Here is an 18,233-nt window from a genome sequence, read left to right on the forward strand (position 1 = left end):
CAATTTTAAACTTTGGCGTATTTAGTTGTCTTTTAAACACAAAATGACACATTTTCCTGTAGCTGATTCGATTTTTAATATAAGAAGTATGCATGTATAGTACTTGTGTTACTGTCAATGCTTGAACATCATCATAAAAAAACAAAAACAAAAAACAAAAACAAAAAACAAAAACAAAACAAAAAAAACAATACTTTCAATGAATTTAACATTTCATAATTTTCGCTGAGAACAAAAACTGCATATAGTTTCTATACGCCCATAAACAGGTGTAGGATATTTTAGCACGTTATGTGAAACATGTCTTGATGGATTTGTTTGTTTGTTGGGGTTAAACGTCCGAGCAGCAATATTTCAGCTATATTCAGACGATGTCTTGATGGAAAAAATTCTCATTTGTTTTGATTTTGTTTCAATGTGTATTTTTTCAGCGGTCATGGAGACTTATTCAGCAATCAAGGAAGCGTGCAACATGTGCTATCAATAAAATATACCAAACATGTTTTATATGTACAATGTATGCAAGTACATAAGATTCAGTTTGGTTCGGTTACAGTTTTTGTTAAAAAAAATAATTTGATTCAGGAGATCGGTTATTTTTATAATGTTAATTTAGTATTTATTGATTTGATTTGATATATTAATATAAATAAATATTATAAATATGTATATTTGTTTATAAATGTATTACAGATTTTGACTATGACTTTCAGGACTGTAAGTATATCCTGGGACCTCTATTCTCTCTATTCTGAATGGATATCTGTGGATTCCTTTGTGACTTACACTTTTCGATATTTATTTAATGAGACATATTGAATTTCAATATAGTTTCATATCTATATTATCCAATTTCTACTCATTCTGGTTTTGAAAATTTATATCAAAAGATATAAAGTATAAACAGTGTATTCAGCATAGACTAACTCAGAGGAAATCAATTAAGCTAAGCTCTTGTAATCAGTTACATGGGTGTTTAATCTCACCAATAAATCTATAGAACCCTATAGCTAGATAGTTGTTTTTTTGTTTTGTTTTGTTTCGTTTCGTTTTTGTTCTTGTTTTTGTTCTTTTTTGTTTTGTTTTGTTTTTTGTTTTTTTATATTTTCACGATGCTACATAAACATGAATTTGTCACGATCAAAGAATAGGGCCATCACCTTATTTACATGAGTACAGTTAAGTATGGACTACCACATGTCGGCTAACACTTGTTCTCTACAACTTAATAAGTACAAGTAAAACCTGTCTAATTTTAAGTCTTTAAATTAAAGACGTGTATGCCTTTCTTCGCACTCTCTGGTGAGGATCATTTCATTCACCACAAATTGAATTAACGGTACCAGGTTACATCCTCAGTTTCCGTCATTTGTTGGGCTCTTGAGATTAAGTCCCCGAATTCGGCGGCAGCCTCTCGATATTTCATTGAAAAATGAAACAATCTTCCATTAACTTGTCCGCGTCTAAACGGGAATTTTAGTACGTTGCATTCGGAAATTCATCCTGTCTGTTTTGAATGTTCGTTTTAAGTCTTGTTGCAGTGATATTGGAATTCAAAAAGGTCTGCTTCTTAACATAAAACATTATGGAGGAGAAAAAAAACAACGTCAACAAATCTCCCTCTTTAAGAAAATTTTGAAAGCGAGATCTCCCGCGCTTTAGAATTTCCGAATTTAAGCACCCATGTAGTTGGTCTGTAATTGTCAAATATTAATAGATTTATCATTCAAAATTTGCCAAATTAATGTGTTTAACAGCAAGGACCAAATAGACACCCCAAGGCGACCCAGGGTTTTCAGTGAACGGCAAAGCTAGAGTCTCAAAAAAATGAAATGAAATTTTCGTTCATGCATACGTATATATTCAAAATATTCTAGCTTTAATCTTAATTTCATTCGAAATTTTCGACAACGCTAAGACCAGTGGATTAAATTGTTCCCTCATGTCTGAATACAAAGATGAGACTTTTTACAGAGTTGTCTATCCTTGAAATGTTCATTTTCAGTGCAATTCAATAAAATCATAACTAAATTTACCAAAGTGGTTGGGAATAATTTGTCTTTTTTCTTGATTTTGATGGTGCAAATAGTCAAATTAAACTTCCAAAATAGTGAGTTTTTTTCGTGTCATGTTGTACCCACTGCCTGATTCACAGGGGCTTGATGAGTATTTTTAGTAACATATATGCCCGCTAGGCAATGGGAACGTTCCCATTACCTAGCGGGCATATATGTTACTAAAAATACTCACCAAGCCCCTGTGCCTGAATCTGAAAAAAAACCTAGGCCTCCTTCTGTTTAAATGAATGCTGAATCCTACTCTAATTAAATACAGGCCAATGATTGAATGATTGAAATGTAATTAAATCTGGTATGTGTACATGGTACATAAATCAGAATATTTAATTTGTGTTGTTGTGTATTTATATATATATTTTCGGAAATGGATATCAAGAGTACTCCGATTTGGGTTTGTATATAGAAAAAGACTTCCGGGTCATCAGGTCATTGACAAGTCGGCTGCAACAATCACAGCGAAACATGAACATTTCTAAAAAGATATTTCTTTCCACATGTAAAGTGACACGCTTAAAACATTTTAGATTTGGTTATAGGGTACATAGAACTTCATGCACGTGCAGTTTGCATCACCGGTTCTTCTCGAGTTCGACATACGATGATAATTTTTCTAGGTCAATCCATTCACCCGAGGAGTTTTGGGCAGAACAAGCTGAACAGATAGTATGGCATAAAAAGTGGGACAAAGTGCTGGACAACTCTAACCCTCCGTTTAGCAGATGGTATATATTTACTTTTGCATTTGTACAGTTTACCCATGTTATTTAAAGATAAAAGTCCTATTTATAGCCACTGAAGATAAACATAATTTTACTGCGAACTTTAAATCAACCAGTATTAACCAGTCTTAACTGTTGTTAATTTGTTGTTGTTGTTTTTTTTTTTTTTTTTTTTTTTTTTTTTACTTATTATAATTTTTTATTTTATTTAAAAAAACATGTGTGAATGGTTAAACATTATTCTCTCATTCAAGTCATTTTAATTAATAAAAATATAAAGACTGTTGCATGTAGTCTATACAAACTTTGTTTATTTTTACGGAGGATGACAGTTACTTCTTTGTTGATTTTTGGTTAACAACTTGACTGTTTATCATTTGTCACTCTTCAATAATTTTTCCTGCTTTCAAGGATTTGGTTAATATATATGGAGTAGACATTGCCTTATTTAAGTGAGCTCTGTGAGCTTCACGGTACTTGAAATTTAATTTTACCTGTACAGTACCTGAACTGGTCTATGCTAAGAAAATTGCAATCGGTCATTGATCACCGATCAGTCATCAATCAGTCAAACTGATCCCATTAAACTAGTGAACGCATCACGTGACCACAGAGTTGTCAATTTATTTTACATTTTCCATTGTCAATTTTACTCATTTAAACATAATGCAGTAGATTTAAACATTAATTTATACTTTTATTTTACATTTATTTTATTTTTAACAGATCATTCATCATTTTTCATAACAAAACTGTGATCAGATCGGTCTCCGGTCATCAGTAATCGATCTGTCAAATCCTTGCACAGATCAGTTCAGGGACTGTACTCAAGTACCTTAAGCAATATCAATATGTACAGCTGTTTTCTACAGATGACTGGAATGTTCTGCTCATAACTTTAAATATGAAAAAAAATTTGTCTGCATCACAGCATAAATTTCAGAAAATAATGATTGTTGTTCCTACCTTAGAAAACCTATGCTTTGATTAGGATATTTCAATTGAAGCTTTATTTTTTTTCCAAGGCAGGTAGGTCTCTTGAACAGTCAGTAAAACAGCAAAGAAAGATTATTATGAATACGGAAACTTTATTTGGATTCAGTACATATACATGTAATAACAGACAACATAGGCTCTAGTGAGCTTTTAACTGAATGTACATATATATCACATACACAAGACATGTAAAGCATAGAGATTGCACATATAAACAAGCATACTTCCCTTAATTGCACAAGAACAGTAAATTACAAACATGAGCTACACAAAACATGAAACATAGATTTGCATTAAAAAAAAAAGCACAGTAACTAGCACATTTTGAAAAGCATACATGGACAATACAATACACAGTTTTGTGCACACACATAAAAGACATAGACATAATAAGTAAAATATCAAAATGTATGCCCAACTACATTGTAGCACTTGTGAGCAGCAAAAAACAGATAAAGTGATAGAATCGATTGTTCATGCATACATCCAACTTTTCCCGAACTTTGGGAAGGAGAACAAAAAATTGGAAAAACTCCAGACTAGTCAGAAAAGATGAGGTTATTTTTACTGAAATAAAACCTTTAACTATATATTTTTTTGGTAAAATGAATTGCTACCATAAATGTGAATTGCCTCAGAAAGGACAGTCTATTTTGGTTACTTTTTTTTGTAAAATGAATTGCTACCATGAATGTGAATTGCCTTGGAAAGGTATTTTTGTTTCTTTTGGGGCGTGACTTTTTTCTTGTTGGTATATTGGTGACCATAACGAAATTAAGATACATGTACATGTAACAACCTAAGACCTCACACTGTTTCAGGATGCTTGCAATGACTCCTAATTTTTAGGTTTGTTGGAGGGGAATTAAACACATGTTACAATGCAGTTGACCGCCATGTTGAGGCCGGCCATGGGGACCATGTGGCAATCATATATGATAGTCCTATCACTAAACAAGTACAGCATATTACTTACAGAGAACTACTGGATGAGGTGAGGGTCTTTGTCTTAACTAATGTTAAAAAGAAAATAAAAAATATGGAACTAGATGCCTCTATTGTTATAAGTATTTCATTAACTGTTTTTTTTTTTATTTTTGAACCGTAGTTAAGCATATCAATTACACTTGTGTGTTTACAAAATTGCTCTCTTCTCGAGTTGAAGACTAGTAAAAATAATCTCCAATTACATCTCTGATATGGGGTGCCGCTGGGATTGATTCTGTCACCCCAACCTATTCATATGTTTTGCTTTTGGAAAAATTTCAGTTAAAATTAGAGCTACTAGCAAGTTTTGGCTCTAACTTTTCTTACTAGGTAGCCCACAGGACTATTTGATACATTAATTAGGTAGGCTTCAAAATAATTTTGTGGTCCTGTCCTTACCAGTAATACAAATTTAAGAATGAACTCAAGAAGACTAACAATTAAAATTTCAAGGTAGCCCACTCTCAAATTAGGTAGGTACAGGTCTACTAGACAAGTGTTTAGTGTTAAACCCTGCTACAAGCTAAAAAGGTGAATGTATGGTACATATTGTTATTTTTTTAATCCCATTTTTTGATTAATATTGACCTTACACATACTGATACTTTCTTAAGGTCAGTAAATTTGCTGATGTGTTAAGGAGGAATGGTGTAGAGAAGGGTGATAGAGTTTTGATTTACATGCCCATGATCCCTCAAGCCATGATTGCCATGCTTGCCTCAGCTCGACTTGGTGCTATACACTCACTAGTTTTTGGTGGATTTGCTGCTAAAGAGCTCAGTACCAGGATAGACCATGCCAAGGTAAGTAATTACACAAGATTTTGATTAGAAGCCTCTTAACTTTCTGGGATTGTCAAATAAAATACAGACCTGAGAGCCAAAATACTTCAAAAAGATCAGAGAATATTGTCTAAATTCCCAGGTAGCTCTAATCAAAGCCAAAAAATTTTATTATGATGTCACAATTGGAATGTTAGTAGGCCTAAAAAATTGTTTCAGGTTTCATAGTGCCAGGTCCAGGAATTATCAGAATTTAAAGTATGATAATGTTACTCAAATTCTTTGCATGTGATATGATTCGTATCATAGAAATGGCATAATCTAGGTCATATTAGAAATTTGCCATTGTGATTCATTGTGACGTTACAACCTAAAAACAGCCGGAAGGCATTGATTAACATTAAATACAACTCACACATCTAAATGTGCTACTATCACTTACTATGAAAAATTTACATTTTTGAAGAAAACCAATATAAATAAGTCAATATGAAATAAGATCCCACAAATTATTGATATGGTTCTCAGTCCCTACATCATCTTTTATTTGGTTTTGTCGCCATATCAAAATAATGAAAATAAAAAAGCACATCCATCACAGTTTTTCAGTCAGTGAGCAATGTAAAAGGTACCCTTATCACTAATTATGGGCAATAAAATGGTGATAATAAAGGCCTCCTGCATTGCACAGTTTTCATAAAAAAAATAACCTGAAAGCCAAGAAATTCAGTTTAATAGGCTTAAGGCCATCATAAAAAATTCCTAGTGTATCATCCAACATTTTTCAAAATGAGGGACAGGCAAATTTTATTATTACTATTTAATTTTTTTTTTGTTTAGTTCTCGTGAAAAATGATGTCAATTTGAAAGAAATTGACCTAAATTGGGAAAAAGATCAAAATAAAAATTTTCTGGGGATGGTGAAAAAAAGGCTCAGGAGGGGAAGAGAATCTAGGATATTTTTTTTTTTATTTTTGGTATTATGTGAACATAAAAGGAACAAACCACACTAACAAGTTCCTGATATTGACTTTATTAAATCAGATGTTTTTGTCTTTAAGCCAAAGGTTATAGTGAGTGCTAACTGTGGTGTTGAACCGAACAAATCTGTGCCATATAAACCTATGTTAGATGGAGCTTTGGATCTGATTAACTTCAAACCTAATAAATGTATCATCTACAACAGACCTGGGGTATGTTATGGCATTTCTTTTTTTTCCAAGTATATTATTCCCGTCCTTAATGTGTTGGTGGTGTATTTGAAACACCTTATCTGTCCTTCAGTCGTTCTGTCCATTCAAGTTTCAGCTCTCAGTGGATGGATGGGTTTCGGATTTTGTGTGTGGCTTTATATAAATAGAGCATATGTTGTAAGTCATTTTTTGTGCTCTCCAATTTCAACTACCTGTTTTGTAATACTTCTTCCATAAAATTCAACAGCAATTGGCCTTTTTTTAATTTTTTTTTCTCACCATTTGCATTCACTTACCAAATTTCATCTTAATATTTGTGTCTTGGCTTGTTCATCAAGAAAAAAAAATAAGAAAATGCCATTAAACTAAAATTCTCAATATAATACAAGCTTTTTGACATTATGCAATTCTTGAATTTACAGTAAATTACCTTTCATAAAATGGTGCTCAAAGTGTTAGAATTTAGCAGCACAGGACCATCTTGTTGTGGGGGAAAAAAAGATTTTGTTGTTTTCAGTAAAAAAAACTAAAATTATTTTCATTATTATTACTGATTATAATGATTAATTATAGATCAAGCATTTTAATGTTCATTGTTTTAATGACACTAAATATTATATAAAATTATATAGTGATATTAAAAAAAAGATATACTGTGAAAGTACTATTGTTCGTGGGGTACCAATATTCGTGGATTACGTTGGTAGGCCAAACCACGAAATTTGTTCCTAACAAAAAGGAGATATCCTTTGTGTGTGTATTGAAAACCTTCCAACCACAAATTTAAGAATCCACAAATCCGTTTCTGCCCTAATCCATGAAATTTGGTATCCATGAATTAAAGTACTTTCACAGTACCTTTATCCCACTTCAATACATGTAGACCATCCACGAAAGAGGTATATATTGTCAGTTCCTACATGCATGCTTTTAATTGTTATTCACTTATTTTGCTTCAATTTTCATACCGCTTGACGAGTGTGGAATAAAATGTTTTTTTTTCTCAGAGTTCGATTAGCTTAGATATTGTTTGTCTTGTACTTCATCTTGAATTGCCTCGATTGCCATTGTATTTATATTTCAGTTAAATGAGATAATTCTGGTGTTTTCTTACCTTAAATAAGAATTATGAAGGGATTCAGGAAGTTTTGAAGTGAAAAAACCTTTCAAATCGTCTGGTTTCTTTTGTATAATGTTTGCGTTTGTGTGACGTCAACGTGTTTCCTACAAATTGGAATCATAACATTTAATGCGCTTTTAATTTTGGGGTATTTTTGACGTTTTTAGGGCATTAGAAAAACAGAATCTACACTCAAAGCTTGTTGATTATGAATTTCTCACATCTCGTGAAATAAATTTTATAGTTTGAATAGCTCGGCAAGCTTCGTGATCAAAACTATCAAATTTATTTCCCTTGATGTGAGGAATTCCATAATCAATTAGTTATCGTTGTTCATTCTATATTTACCACATATTTATAGCTGGATCATCATCACCATTCTCACGGAACAGAGTATCAGGGTATGATATTTTGAACCTATCTGTCCATTTATCCATTACAACTTGCTGTAGCCAGAAAGTACTTCCATTTTTTGACTGATTACCTTCTTTGGTGAATGGTTAGAAGCAATAAAATCTTGGATGTACTTGATTTCCACAGAAATTGGGACCAATTTTTGTTCGGGAGAGGGACTTAGTTAAAACAATAATGATAAATGTTTGTTGCTTTGATAATGCTTCAGTTGTTTTAGGTTTCCTCCCTCTGTGCCTGATTATTGTTTTATTAGTTCGGTTGATAGTACGGTTAATTGAATAGCATATATATCTTGTTTTATATTTGAAAGATCTGGTAGATGATTTTAAAGTAGCAGATATGGAAGTTAATGCAATGGTTAACAATTTTAAAATGAAATTAAAAAAAAAAAAAACAATCAAAGCAAATGTTCTGTTTTATTTTGTTGATACAGTAAAACTTGTATGAACTGAACTTCTTGTGGACTGTAGAATTTGTTACAGTACCTGAACTGATCCGTGCAACAAAAATTGCAATCGGTCATAGATCACCGATCAGATTCCAGTCAGTCATCGATCCGTCTAACCGATCAATTTAACTGGTGATTGCATCACATGACCACATAGCAGTCAATGTTTTTTTATGCTTTTTGTTGTTTTCGTTATCAATTGTACACATATTTACATAATGTAATAGATTTAAACATCAATTTATACTTTTATTTTACATTTCTTTTATTTAAAACCGATCTTACGTCATTTTGCATAACAAAACTGTGATGAGATCAGTCACCGGTCATCGATATGTCAAATCCTTGTGCGGATCGGTTCAATGACTATAGAATTGGTTTACCCTGGTTAAAATGCCTTAATATTGATATAAATGGACTTAAAAAAAGTGTCTGGTCTAGACCAAGGGTCCGGAAATTTTGACAGCCCATGCCGGTCATTTTATCAAACTTCAACAGAAGTTTGTCAATTCGTATATGCAATGGGACTGCACGTGTACCGTTTTTATGCCATCAACTTATCAGTAAAAGGTAAATCACAGTTACAGGTGGCTGCAAGTCGGCTTAAAAATAAATATATTATGACCTTACATTTTCCATATTGCTTAAGTATGAAGCCCTGACTGTCTGGGGAATGATAAAGGAGTTTCAGGCTGATACCAGAGGCTATATGGAAAATACCATGAATTAACCTATAGTAATTGATTTTCTAGTTCCAAATAGCACCAATGGTTCATAAGCGTGATGTAGACTTCCAGATTGAAATGTCCATGGCAAAGCCAGTGGACTGTGTTCCAGTTTTAGCTACTGACCCAGTATACATTTTATACACCTCTGGAACAACAGGTTTGCCAAAGGTTTGTATATACTTGTATTTTGTTAAATATATCTAGCTGTGCTTTTCTGAATTTGATAGATTCTGACATGAGCGAAGAGTGAAGATTGAAGATTGGGTTATCTTTCATGAGTTTGAGAAATTCAAGTCTTTTTTCACCAGTGGAGTATAGCGGAATGAGTGAAAAGACAAACAATTCCTCTAAGTGCCTGTTTCCCCTGTGAAAACTTACATATTTTGATAGCTTCTCCTAGAAAGCACCACCATTTCATTAAGTTTAGTATATAGTGAGGTCAATTTTTTTGTTAACTTTATTGTTAATATGACACTGCCACTTCTAAGATGCTTCACTGTGGTTAAGAGAATGAGTTGAGATTAGTGCATGTGACCTCATCTCAACTCACAAGAGAAAATTCCTGGAAGAAGATAGTATCTTTTAATGCCCCTGTCATTAGGCCTCATTTTAGGGTATCTTGTTATTATGCTATACATGCATGCATACATATTTCAATCTCTTGAATTTTTGTAACCTGTGAAATTTTCGTTGGGGTTTTAATTTTGATTAATTGATATCATTATCATCGATGAAAATAAACCAAATTTATTTCCAAGTGAAAATATTTGCTTTAACAGTAATTATGAACCAAACTCCAGTTGAAATTTGGGGAAACTGATCCCTGTAAGTGTAAAATATATATCACTGATAAGTATTTCATTACAGGAAATTTAAATACAATGTACTGGGTTGTTTTGTTAAAGACAGCTGCATTCGTTGGATCATGTTGCCTCGTTCTTATCATGTGCTGTAAACTTTGAACCTGTGTAAACATAACATCTGTTATAGGTAGATGCAAAGGCATTCATTATAACATAATGCTTCTTAAAAGGACCATGCAGTGATCAGAACAAACTATCTTTCATGATGAGTGAACTTGTTACACTTAATATTGCTGTGTACTCTTAGATGTTAGATCCATTGATACTTGTATTAAATATCTAGCAATTGTCTTAACAAATTCATTAACTGCGAAATTGTTGCTCTTGATCTTTTTTTTTTTGATTTTGCGACCTAACTTTATAAAAATACAAAAAAATAGTTAGAGCTACGTTTCGCAGCTACAAATTCATAAAATTGGCAAGACAAGAATTTATTTAGGTGCATTTCCTACAGGTTTCAAATTTTAATAAAAGTATTTTATATAATCTCATATACTACAATATTCTATATATGAAGCCTGTCTAGATAGAACCCCTTTGTTGTAAGTTTAGTTAAGAATTGGCTATGATAAAAATTTTGTCTATTGAAAAATAACATAAATTTTCCATGTGCATATTGTTTATTGCGTGAAGCCAATTCTAATAAATTAATTTTAAAACATATTTTATCTTTAAACATGAGGAAAGTAGCTCTGAATTTAACTGAATAGGGGCGTGTCAATATATTTTTTTTATCCATTGAGATATAACACAATTATTTTAACCAATCAGATTACAGTATTTATCTCAAATTAATTTATTAAAATTTGTTTAGTCCAAACAGGTGTTTATTTAACCAAGGTTCAAAATACATTACAATTGATATAAAAAAAAATCTATCAAAAACAGTCTGGGTTCACTGTTTCTATATGATTGGTATTTTTTTATTTAAATGTTTACTTTTTAGGCTGTTGTTCGACCAAGTGGAGGGCATGCAGTGGTACTGAAATGGTCAATGTGGAACATCTATGGTCTTAAACCCAAAGAAGTAAGGGCTTATCATATATTTGTTTCTACCCCCCCTTAAGTAACAGGGGATATGGTAACTATAGATGTCCTTCATCCACAGGTATCTTATTTAAAAGACCCCAATGCCATTCAGGAGATAGGGTTTACCAAGGGGCAGATCCAGGATTTTATTAAGGGGAGGAGTTATTACGAGAATCAGTATAAAAGGATACCAGATTATGACGCGTTTAATGAATAAATATGATTAATTGCCATATTCAATACAATATTGAACAGATTATGATAGTTTTGTGTTTGTTTGTTTTTTTTTCTTTAAAAGGGGGAGGGTACACCCATTATGCACTCAGCTGGACCTGGTACTGTTTCCAGGGGTTCAGATTGGTAGTGTTCCAATGTCCGGGAACTTCAGTTTATGAACTAGACACTTCGAAATTTCATTTATCTAGGTCCAGGATGTTCAACCCTTTTTATTGTCACTTTTAATGGACTTTTGATTGACCTCAAGTGGACCTTTGATTTGAAACTTTCACTCCCTAAAGTCACTTTGAATCTATGTATTTCCCTTGTTTTCCATTGGTTTGTAACAAAATGCATTCCTCCATAGCTACTCATCATTGTAATTAAATTTTGTGTATAGAAGGCCATATTTTGAAGGGGGCAACTCTTTTGCCGTAGCTGTGTATAATGATATTATGGAGCCAGCTGCAGCCTGCCATGTATAAGGATTTCCTCATTCATTGAAGACCAATGGATGGCCTTGGGCTGACATTTTCATTCTGGTGGAATTATTGTTTGTTTGACATATACACCATATCTGATCTCGTTATATTTGATTTTGGCTGTGTGGAGGGGCATTTTTATACATTGTATATTTACATTTATATTCTTGTACTAAAGGTATGATGACCAATCTCTGACCTTTGCTGGAGGTAGGACATTCTTAAATTTCAGGTTTTTAGATATGGTGGGCAGCTTTGGACATTGGTTGGTAGTTTGTCTGTCTTTTATTGTACATATTAATTTCTATGTTTTAGGTATGAAGGATTACCTCAGGACCTAGCTAGATTGAGGGCATTCTTATATTGTACATGTATATTTCTATATTGTAGGTATGGTGGGCAGCCTCAGACCTTGGCTGGGTGGTGGGACATTCTTATATCACATATGCCCCACTGCTGAACTGCAATACTACAATATTGTTTGAAGTATGTATTAGTTAATTAGTCAGTTTCAGTGCAAATAAAAAATATGTGCAAATATTTGCCAAAAAATGCTTAAGTGTCAATAATTGGACAATTTAGAAACATCAAAATCTGAGCCATTTCCTTAACATAAAAAACAGGAAACAGACATGGTATACACAATGTAGCAAACAAAACAAAATCCAGTTACATATAGAAACTGAAGATAAGAAAACATTAAACATCAAAAATTAGCAAGATGAACTCCCACATATAAAATGGTTGCTGACTTCAGGTGCTCCAGAGTCTATCTGCATTAATGTGGCTCTCTGACATACAGTATTGTCACTGTCATGGCAGAATCACAAAGGTCCAGTCAAAGACAATGGTTCCATTCAGAGTCAAATAAGAAAATATTTAAAGTAGTAAATGGATAATTTCTTATACATTATATAATTTGAAAGTACTTTTATTCTTTGGTACCAATGTTTAGCTCACCTGGCCATAAGGCAGTGTGAGCTATTGTCATCACTGCATCCATGGTTGTCTATCGTCATCTGTCGTCATTAACTTTTTCAAACATCTTCTGCTCTTAAACTGCTTGTCCAATTGAAATGAAACTTGCCATGGTTGTTCCTTAGAGGATCCTGCACATACTGATAGTTTAAAATTTTTTAAACTTCAGAAAAAACATGACTGCTGTTACTTAAAATAGAACATAGGGGTCAAGATACTATAAAAATCATCTTCTCTGAAAGCATGTGGCAAAATTTAATGAAAGCTGGCATAATTGTTTGCTTTACAAACTGATTGTTTAAAATTTTTCATCATTTTAAAACATGGCTGTCATTACCAAAAATAGAACATTTGGGTCAAAATACAGTTATTTGCAAATATTTTCAAAAGCCATTGAATTTAGCAAAATTCTGATGGAGAGGTTAATATTGTTAATTATCAGAAGATTGACCTAAGCTGAAATGTTAAAAATGATTCGTCACCCCTATGTAGGAGTTACGGCCCTTGAAATAGATTTCTCTTTTGTTTTTCATGTGTAAAACTTGGAAAAGCTTCTCAGAAACTGTGCAACAAAATTCAATGAATGTTGGCATGATTGTTCCTTAGGGTATCCTGCACAAACTGGTTGTTTCATAGTTTTCAATGGTTAAAAAACATGAAAAACAATAGACTCAATGTAAATGTAAAAGGAAATCGTTAAATAAAAAATATGCTACATACCTACTCTGTTGTTTGTTTTTGTTTGTTTGGTTTTTTTTTTTTTCAAAGTGTAATAGGAAACACATGTTTAATACTGTTACAAAGAACTATAAGTTAACTGTCTACCTGAAGTCAAAATTACATTGAATTGAATTAACCAACTGTCATTCATTAAATGCTCTTTAACTTGACTCTATGAAATATGATACTTTTAATGATACAGGGTAAACCAGTGGGTACTCCTGATCCTGGTGTTTACTTCAGAATACTCAGGGAACATGATGTCAGAGCTATGTTTGTTGCCCCAACTGCCCTCAGAGCTGTTAGAAGAGAGGTAATGTTTCTTGTTTTATGTCTGCCTTGTTGTTTTTTCATGCTTTAGTATTTGTTTCTTTTTTTTCTTGAAAACAAGTATTGATGTGGTCTGTTTGAATTTTTTTTCTAAAATATATTTGGCTGATTTAAAATACGGGAATTTAAACTCAGCATTTTTAATATTTGTGTCCATACTAAAGGTTATATGACATGTTTTGTTAAAATTATTCAGAGACATGTAATGCAGTGACCTATTAGACATACATGTATACAATCGATTTACATGCACTTAGATTTAACATATTGAAAATTTTTGTTATTTTCCTAATAATAGATAATAAACTGGTCAGAAAAAAAAATTTATAAACTACTTGCTAAAGACATTTTTTTTTCTTATCAAAGTCATACAAAAAATAGAGCCAGTTGATAAGCATTTTTAAAATAATGTTAAATGGGATAGCCTTCAAAAATCAAAATCAAATTCATTTCATAGCCTGTGATATGGATACGTGAATGTGATCAGACAAACCTACTTGGCCTAAACAAATTCCTGTGTTTCCATTAACCCTACAGACCCTAACTTTTTGTGATTATCCTAAATATTTTATTGCATTTTTTGACTAGCACCATTAAAGTCAGAATTTGTCTACAATGCAAAACCCTTTGAAAAAGTGTTGTCTCTTTACTGACCACAGCTTTCAAGAGTATTTAGGGGAAACACAGGTTTTGTTTTCTTAGCTCTGCTACTGAAACTAAATACTTTACATGTTGGCATGAATTTTCTTATTTTCTTCATCCTCTTTGTAACATGATGTACTTTATTTTTTTATTATTTTGTTTATCATATAGGATCCTGAAGCATCTTATGCTGCAAAGTATAAACCTTTACATGAGTGAGTAATTCTTTACTTTCATTCATGATTGTCCATGCAAAAGAAAATCAGTTCTCAAAAGTTAAATAGAAAAATATTTAAACTGCTGAAATATTTTAGGAATACAATGATTTTGTTATTAACTATGTTTATATGTGTTGCTTTTAAGGTATGATAATGCTTTGGTTTTAGATTAAATAATTGCAAGAGAAAATTGTTTTACTTTATAGGTCAAAAAGCAGCTTAAAATGTTGAACTTTTCTTAATGGCTGAATTCAATTATGTCAGAGAACAAAGAAGCTAAACCTCATCCCACTGTTTAAAATTTCTATTTACAGAAGGTATTTTCACTTTATAGCTCACCTGGCCATAGATCATTTGAGCTATTGCCATCACTTGATGTCCGTCGTCGTTAACAATTTCTTCAAACATCTTCTCCTCTGAAACTACTTAATGGATTTAGATGAAACTTAAGATGACTGTTTCTTAGAGTATCTTGCACAAAATGACCGATTGGAATTCTGATCCGTTAAAAAACATGGCCACCGTTACTAAAAATAGAATATAAGGGTCAGATAGCAGATTTTTGCATATATCTCCAAAACTGTAAGGTTTAACCAAATCAAATTCTAACATGGGTAAAAGTTGTGATTCCATGTCAGAGTAATTGCCCTTGAGAGGTGAAAAATTACTTTTTTTTTTTACAGTTTTCAGCCAATATCTTGAAAATCAGATAAATAGAATGAAACTTTCAGTTGCTGAAATGATTCTTATTATAAGGCCTACAAAATTTTCCAGGATGCAAAGTTGTCAGATGACTCCATGTAACAGTTATTATCCTTGAAAGGCAAAAAATTACTTTTTTAGCAGTTTTCACTCAATATCTTGGAAACTATAATAGATAGAATGAAACTTTCAATTGATGAAATGATCCTTATGATAAGTCCTACCAAAGTCTTCATGGAGTCAAAATTGTCAGACAATTCCTTGTTAGTTAATCCACTTGAAAGGCAAAAATATAATTAGTTGTGCATTTCAGGCTCCTGGGAGCCTCTTGTCTTATTTTGTTCTCTTTCCCAAGGGGATAGCTGGACAAAGTATTTAAGAGCCTTTACAAAAGTTCTACTTGATTGAACAAGATGGCCTCCAGAGGCAGTTAAAGCTTTAGATTGGCCAATTTTCAAAGATCAACTCCTCTGAAACCACACATGCCAAACCTTTGAAATTGATAATTTTAATGATCTCAATGCCCTCTACAAAAAATTCTCTTTTATGCAGCTCAGGGGGCTCAGTAGGTAGCTGCAGCCGCTCATAATTTTCATTGCAACCCTATGGAAAACATATTTTGGCCTTCATCTTTGCTTTAATTAGCAAATGGTGACTAAACTTGGCAGAACTTATAACATGGACAAATGAATCCTGTGGTCAAATTTTAATTTTGTTTGATATATTGAGATGGCTGCCAGAGGCTATTTCAATTTTCAAAGACCAACTCCTCTAAAACCGCAGGTGCCAATGTTTTGAAACACAATCCTGGCTACCTGTAGCAATCTCTACGAATACATGTAAGTAACGATCTTTTTAAAACGTATTGTCTTAACTTTCTTGTTAGGTTTAAAGCCCTGTTTGTCGCAGGTGAACACTGTGATAGAGAGACAATGGAGTGGTCAAGAGATGCTCTGGAAGGAAAACCGGTCTTAGACAACTGGTGGCAAACTGGTCAGTACACTTCCTGTCTAAATTTTTTGGCAATCTTTTTGGAATAGGAAAATTAAGAAATTTTCTATACATGAAAGCTCTTGAAATCATTATTGTTTTGAGTTTTTTGTCAATCTGTCTTTGAAACAGAAAAACTGAGAAATATTCAATCCTCTTATACCTCCTGAGACATCGTTTTAAGAAAGTGATCAACAAAGCTTAGTTTATGTGCTTGGGTAGTATTGTCAGAACACTGTTCTTAGTCATTTATTTGTTACATGCACTTTTTTTTTGTTTTTTGTTTTTTGTTTTTTTTTTGAATGGCTGTTTTTTTTTAATCAAGTCATCTCACTCTTTTCATAATTTTTACTTATTGCTATGTTTGTTTTTTTTCATAATTTACTTTATTTGTAATAATGCAGAGACTGGATGGGCCATATCAGCTTCATGTGTTGGTATGGGGATGAATCTCTATCCACCTATGGGTACAGCAGGCAAGGCTGTCCCTGGTTGGAACTGTAAGTAACAATACAATGTAGTCGTATCTGCCACTTATAATTGAGGTAGGTACCTGCCTCAATTATAAGTGGCAGATGAAGGGTTGTGAAGGCTAGACCCCCCATTTTGTTATTTTTTTTGCAAAATTTGGCAAAACTTAGTAGATCCACTCTCACCTGCCGTAAGACCTATACTTTCATTTGATGAAATGATCCTTCCGTTCAGGCATACAAGTCTCCATTGGGTCAAAGTTGTAGGCATTCTAATTTGCAACACCTCTAAAGCTGCTGAATGGACTTTGATGACACTTTTGCAAGTTATTTGCTGCTGTTTCATTCTTTGGGTACCAATTTTTATGGTTTTTGTGGGTGATGTGGAACTGTTAACCTTCAAGTAGTAGTCCAGCTAAGAATTATGCAAAATGTGATTCATGGTTGGAAAGCCTACATATTTTTATTTTTGAAATTTTGTTTAAAATGTCATAGTAAACAGAAAGTAACATGTGGCTTTTCATGTAACCCTTCTTCTTAGGAGATAAAAATTATATAGAATGTACTGTAGAATTCCAAATTAAGGGAGATAACTCTTTAAATGACACTAAAATTCAATAGAAACTATTCGATTTTCCATGTGGATTATCTCCTAAGTGCAGATAGATTAAAATAAATAATGATACATGTCATCATATAGTCCTATAAAGCAACTTAATAACAAACCAAAATATATGTGTTTTTTAGCTCCCCTGGTTGTGGGCTATATGAGCTATTGCCATCACTTGGCGTCCGTCGTCATCGTTAACAATTTCTTCAAACATCTTCTCCTCTGAAACTACCAATAAGATTTGCATGAAACTTACAGTGATTATTCCTTAGGGTATCCTGCACAAGATGTAGGTTTGGATTTTTGATAGGTTAAAAAACATAACAATCGTTACTAAAAATAGAACATAAGGATTAGAAAGTAGTTTTGTGCATATATCTCCAAAACCATTAGGTATAGCTAATATCTTTCAATTTCTGAAATGATCCTTACTGTAAGGCCTACAAAAGTCTTCAGGGATCAAAGTTGTCAGACGACTCCATGTTAGAGTTATTGCCCTTGAGAGGAGAAAAATGACC

The 18,233-nt window shown here is 32.7% G+C and overlaps 1 protein-coding gene across 3 annotated transcripts in view; it reads left to right on the forward strand.

Annotated features, from left to right (window-relative positions):
* The first annotated feature begins 2,481 nt into the window (after window positions 1-2,481).
* LOC148610367 (acyl-CoA synthetase short-chain family member 3, mitochondrial-like) overlaps window positions 2,482-18,233 on the forward strand; it is a 28,258-nt gene continuing 12,506 nt past the window's right edge. For all 3 annotated transcript variants that reach the window (XM_088542892.1, XM_088542891.1, XM_088542893.1), the window contains exons 1-11: window positions 2,482-2,800; window positions 4,643-4,787; window positions 5,395-5,583; window positions 6,624-6,755; window positions 9,490-9,633; window positions 11,275-11,355; window positions 12,446-12,541; window positions 13,956-14,066; window positions 14,897-14,940; window positions 16,532-16,638; window positions 17,040-17,135. In XM_088542892.1, coding sequence (XP_088399018.1) covers window positions 2,541-2,800; window positions 4,643-4,787; window positions 5,395-5,583; window positions 6,624-6,755; window positions 9,490-9,633; window positions 11,275-11,355; window positions 12,446-12,541; window positions 13,956-14,066; window positions 14,897-14,940; window positions 16,532-16,638; window positions 17,040-17,135 — 1,405 coding nt within the window. In that variant the 5' untranslated portion in view covers window positions 2,482-2,540. The remainder of the gene's footprint in view (window positions 2,801-4,642; window positions 4,788-5,394; window positions 5,584-6,623; window positions 6,756-9,489; window positions 9,634-11,274; window positions 11,356-12,445; window positions 12,542-13,955; window positions 14,067-14,896; window positions 14,941-16,531; window positions 16,639-17,039; window positions 17,136-18,233) is intronic.

The sequence above is a fragment of the Perna viridis genome, chromosome 8 (assembly GCF_037379345.1).
Source record: "Perna viridis isolate PV_CMFRI_1.1 ecotype Kerala chromosome 8, ASM3737934v1, whole genome shotgun sequence".
NCBI lineage: Eukaryota > Metazoa > Mollusca > Bivalvia > Mytilida > Mytilidae > Perna > Perna viridis.